The following is a 5,515-nucleotide window of genomic DNA, read 5'->3' on the forward strand; positions in this document are numbered from 1 at the left end:
TCATTCGTTCATTCATTCATTCATTCATTCATTCATTCAATCATTTGTTCGTTCATTCGTTCATTCGTTCATTCATTCATTCATTCATTCATTCAATCATTTGTTCGTTCATTCATTCATTCATTCATTCATTCATTCATTCGTTCATTTATTCAGATAAAGGGCCATTTCCCTCTGTTTGACCTCTAACCTTTCTAGATCAGGGTTCTGAACAGAACATGTTGTCCCTGAACACGGTCTGGTTTTCCCGCCTTTGATCCCAGACTGGGATTTCCTTCCCGTTTCCAAGGTGACAGCTGGATGCTGTCTGAAGCGCTGCTTAGCTTCAGGAACACAAAACCCAACAGCTGCAGATTTTATTGACCAAAGCTGTAAAATCATGAGGGTTCTGTTGAAATGCGATGAGTCGCTGACGGCTCAGATGGCGGAGGTCAGTTCTGCATGAATGATCAAAGAAGTATGTCTGAGGGCGTGAACCGAGCCGCTTTCTGAGCGACTCTGATCCCAGTTTAACCAGACTGCCTCCCTGCAGGTGCTCCATCCTGTCCAACGCCTCCATCAAGTGCGACACCGGAGTTTATACATCTCTGCAGGCGTGGAAGGACCACAAGCTGCACATTGACCATGAGGTGAGGCCTGCTGGCTGGCAGTGACGCCGACAGACCCAAATGATTCATCCCCCCCGTTAATTAGATCCAGCTGAATCTATCAGACACTAAAAGGTGTCAGATCACTGTTTTTTCTTTTTTTATTCAACTCATTGCTCCTCTGTTGCTGCAGCTTCACACATCATCTGTGCATCTCTTAGATAGATGACAGATGCAAACATTGGCAACATTGCTTATGCAAACTCTGCAACAGAAACCAAAACGCTGAGCTTTGTTTGCCTCGCAGAAAGTAGAACTGCAACAAATCCAGGAAGGGCTCACCTGTTAACTGTAGGCTAACATCGTACGCTGCACACTGAAGTCACACTGTTGGTCATTTTCTGAGTTGAAATAGTGAAAGATATAATACCATAAAATACGATAAGATACGATATAACTGAGGATGGTAAAGGAAGGCCGTCTGTGGTCAGGACCAGTCTGGGCCGATACCTGGAGAAACAGAACATCTGGTCTTTTGCAGATCGAGACTCTGCAGACCAGGATAAAGAACCTGAGAGAGGTCAGAGGTCACCTGAAGAAATCCCGCCCCCTAGAGTGTGACTGCAACAAGTATCTGTGAGTACGCATCCAGAAAGGAGCCACCAGCAGTAGGACTGCAACAATTAATCATTTAATCCATTAAATAATCGTCAACTGATGTAGTAATCAATTAATCGTTAACTGGATTATAAAAACAGGCCTTTAGCTGAAAGAGCGACACACTTAGAGCAGCAATTATACCAAGATTGCAAAAAATATGATGTAAACATTTTGCATCTCAGATAAAAATCTTTTTTCATTTGTCAACATTCTCTATCCAGACCTCCTGAAGCTGAAAAGGTTCAGTCTCACCTGGTTTCATCTGATCTTCTTTAACGAACCTTCGGCTGTCCGATCATTAATCGATTAGTGGAAGAAATAATCCACAGATTAATCGGTTTGCTAAATAATGGTTCGCTGCAGACCTGCCCTGCAGGAGGAGGTTCTGGGTTTAGGTCCAGTATTAGTCTGATCCCCCCACAGGGTGGTCTCCATGACAACAGGGTTGTTAGGATTAGTGTTGGGTTAACAGGATGGATAGAAGTCAGTCTAAAGGAAAGTGTGTGAGTGTAGCCATTTTTTATCAGCTTGTGGGGACACTTCTCCAGAATCTGCTCCTCTGGGAGAAGCAGCCAACTGGTTCCCACCAGGAAAGCTCCTCCTGGGGGGTGGGGGGTTAGGACTAGCTGGGAACTGAGGTGGTGTTTAGGGGGAGGTGTGTGTTGCTGATGTGTTACTGTATAGAAATGAATGGAAGTCAGTGCAGAGTCCCATTCAGCTTGTGTTCAGGTACAAGGCCAAGCTGAAGAAGAAGCTCCGCCTCAGAGGAGGTCTTCACCCCTTCAGGTAGGTCAGAGGTATCAGAGCAGGCTGATCCTGGCCAGGTTTCTCACCTGTAAACACCTGTACCTGTGCTGCAGGAAGGGCGGGGCCTGGAACAAGAAGATCTGGATCCAGAAGGAGCAGAAGAGGAGGAAGAAGATGAGGAAGATGATCAAGAGGATTAGAAACAACGACACGTGTTCGATGCCCGGACTCACCTGCTTCACCCACGACAACCAGCACTGGCACACCGCCCCCTTCTGGACATGTACGGGACACACACACACACACGTGTTACACTATTCTTGTGGGGACTTTTCTTTGACTTCCATTCATTTCTACAGTCTACAGTTGACCCCTGACCCTAAGCATTACAGGTCAGGGGTCACCTAACCCTAAGCTCCATGGACGGCCTGTAATGCTAATATTTAATAACTGACCCTGATAGTTCAGAACCCAGTTAATCCCAGTTCAACCAAACCAGTATAATGATCTATGTAACATTCTATTTATAGGATTTAAAGCTGGAGGCCTTTAATCAGACTCCAGTATCACTTATAATAAAACACTTTCTTTTATTAGAGGCCTGTAATCAGACTATAGAACACAATTCAATTCAATGAACCAACTTTGGAGATTTAGGAACAGATTTCTCTGTCAGGGTCAGATGAGGACAGGTGCAGCTGAAGGTTGGACATTTTCAGGATTTAACTGAAACTAAGTGGGAAAATATGGAATCTTTATTGCGCAGTAAATGCAGTAATAATCAGTCATCTGTAGTTATGTGGAACATTTTGTACACAATATCCTTTATTTTCTAAATTCTGGTGATTTTCAGAGAACTGAAGTAAAGAAGAAGGAGCCGTACAACGATGTTTATCAATTATTCTCTGCAGTTCAATAAAATAACCAAATAATAATTCATTACTGGATTATTGGAACTAATACAGGAACCATTACAATCAAATCCAAACTACACTGTGTCTGAATATTTGGTAATAGGCTGAGTATTAAAAATATTAACTCATTACCTTATTAGTTGTTTTTTTTATTGAGAAAACAGCTCAATAATTCAGACATTCTATAAAAACTCTCCATGACGCCAGGCAGCATTTCTCTGGATGCTTCCTTTAGGAAGGAGTGATGGAAACATATTTAATGGACGGATGGATGGTCCATAACTTTGACATCAAATGGTTTCTAAGTTTCTTCTCAACAGGTTCAGTTCGGCTGTTTGGAGAAATCCGTTTTACGTCACTGCTGGTCGAAGTTATCTACTTCTATATTCTATATTATCTTTCCAGGGAAGATAAGTTGATTTGTTTTGGAATTTGCATCATTAGTAAAAGTGGCCACAGATGCAGTGGCGGCTGGTGGAGTTTCCTCCAGGGGGCGCTATACATTAAAACCAATCAAACGTATACTAATTTATCACACCAGTATATTTATATGAATGCCAACAACAAAAAACATGATAAAAACACTTAAAAACAAAACATCATTTCATGTCCAGGTTTACTTCCTGTCCATAAATCTCTTCTGAGGCTGCGAAGGTTAATCTGGGTTTTGTCCAATATTGAGTCACAAACCTAAAAAAAAATCTACCAGTTTTTTTCTTTTTACCAGACAAGGTATTAGTCAGCTTTATATTTTTTATTATATAGAACTATTTTCTGAGAATGTGTTTATTTAAGAGCACCTATGCAAATAAACAAACATCTAGAAAAAGTAGAATATATTCTATTATTTTCCATGTGAATCCCAGATTGTTCGTTCTTCTTTTCCTTTTCCACAAAGTGCTTTAAATCAGTCCTAGCTGTCTTTATCCAGGCTGGATCAGATCCTGACCTTTGAGGCAGGGAAAGCAGGATAAAGCCTTAGCCTCGCTGCATGCAGTTAGCCTCGCTGCACGCAATTAGCCTCGCTGCATGCAGTTAGCCTCACTGCGTGCAGTTAGCCTCGCTGCATGCATTAGCCTCGCTGCATGCAGTTAGCCTCGCTGCATGCAGTTAGCCTCGCTGCACGCAGTTAGCCTCGCTGCACGCAGTTAGCCTAGCCTTGGAGCTAAACCAGGCCCTGGAAAAGGACTGCCATTTCTCTCTCTCTCTCTCTCCAATGCGGCTCTACCTTTCAGCGACTCGACCTCAACCTGCGAACACGTCCAGATTTCCACAGAGATACCAGCAGGTCATGTTTTAATTTAATGAACACGAGTCTTATTGCTGGAAAGTTTTTATTTACAAATATGGGTAAGATGAGATCCATCCCAGCGACCGTCCCATCACTGCATTCTTGCACCTCCTGGAGGAGAAATGGGCTCCTGCACGTGTTTGATAGGCGATCCCTTTGGAGCGGGTACAGGGTTGTCCATGAGCGGTTTGGTTTAAAGGTGAGAGGGCGGAAATCCTCCAGTATACCGTCAATGTTGGCTTCAGACCTTCAAACACAGGTTTCCACAGGAAGCCTGTCTCTGCAGCCTTTGACTGGTTCAGGACTTCATTAGTTCAGGTGTAGAAGACCAGGAAAGTCCCGCTTCATGTCCTCAGACAGCTTAGAACCAATCAGGGCTCTGCAGCTGCTGTTAGGAACCTCCTCTCCACCCTAGAGCTGCTCGGTTTCCATCATCACCGCGTTTAGCTTCATGTCGTTTGGTCTTTGTGTTTTCCTGAACTCTTCACCTGCCGTGTCTGTGAAAGAAATGACCACCAGGTGTCTCTGCTGGTGGTTAGCATGGGGGGGTCTGAGGACTGGCTGTGTTTGTGTTTCAGTGGGACCGTTCTGCGCCTGCACCAGCGCCAACAACAACACCTACTGGTGTCTGAGGACCATCAACGAGACACACAACTTCCTGTTTTGTGAGTTTGCCACTGGATTCCTGGAATACTTCGATCTAAACACCGACCCGTACCAGGTAACGCCATCTAACCTTCACATGTGGATGATGAACCGTGCAGCTCTGGTCTTCCTTTGAGGAACCTTTGAAACCCTCAGCAGCTCTCCATCATGGAGTGTCTGTCTCTGGATACTAAAGCTGCACTGGTTGTGTTATTTCCTGGAACCAGTACATTTACTGGGAACCCAAAGCAAGCTGAAGTTTCTCCCATGGTGTCTGCAGCTGATAAACGCCATCAGCTCGTTGGATCGGACCGTTCTCAATCAGCTGCACGTCCAGCTGATGGAGCTCAGAGGCTGCAAGGGTCACAAGCAGTGCAACCCTCGCACACGCTCCGTGGAGCTGGGTACGACACGCCCACAAACACACACCGTCACCATGGCAACGCTGCATGTCTGTTTACTGAGCGATCGGTTTGGAAACGTACTGCGAAACTTTATGAACTTTAGTTTGAGGATTTGTTGCTGTTTCCTGAAGAGGATTTAATTATTGTTTAAAAAAATTTAAAGGAAAAGTTCAGTCAGCAGGAAGAATCAATGGATCATTATTTATACCTAAAACTAAAACAATTGCGGTGATTTCATGAATTTAGCGTTAATCAGTAAAAAAACAA

At 44.0% G+C, this 5,515-nt stretch overlaps 1 protein-coding gene across 1 annotated transcript in view; it reads left to right on the top strand.

Annotated features, from left to right (window-relative positions):
* Window positions 1-5,515, top strand: part of LOC107097406 (extracellular sulfatase Sulf-2-like) — a 48,520-nt gene that overhangs the window by 27,828 nt on the left and 15,177 nt on the right. The window contains exons 10-15 of the mRNA XM_015394541.1: window positions 533-629; window positions 1,129-1,223; window positions 1,977-2,033; window positions 2,108-2,277; window positions 4,778-4,920; window positions 5,125-5,248. Of these exons, the coding sequence (XP_015250027.1) occupies window positions 533-629; window positions 1,129-1,223; window positions 1,977-2,033; window positions 2,108-2,277; window positions 4,778-4,920; window positions 5,125-5,248 (686 nt within the window). The remainder of the gene's footprint in view (window positions 1-532; window positions 630-1,128; window positions 1,224-1,976; window positions 2,034-2,107; window positions 2,278-4,777; window positions 4,921-5,124; window positions 5,249-5,515) is intronic.

Source organism: Cyprinodon variegatus, unplaced genomic scaffold (genome assembly GCF_000732505.1).
Source record: "Cyprinodon variegatus isolate N-32 unplaced genomic scaffold, C_variegatus-1.0 Scaffold692, whole genome shotgun sequence".
NCBI classification, from domain to species: domain Eukaryota; kingdom Metazoa; phylum Chordata; class Actinopteri; order Cyprinodontiformes; family Cyprinodontidae; genus Cyprinodon; species Cyprinodon variegatus.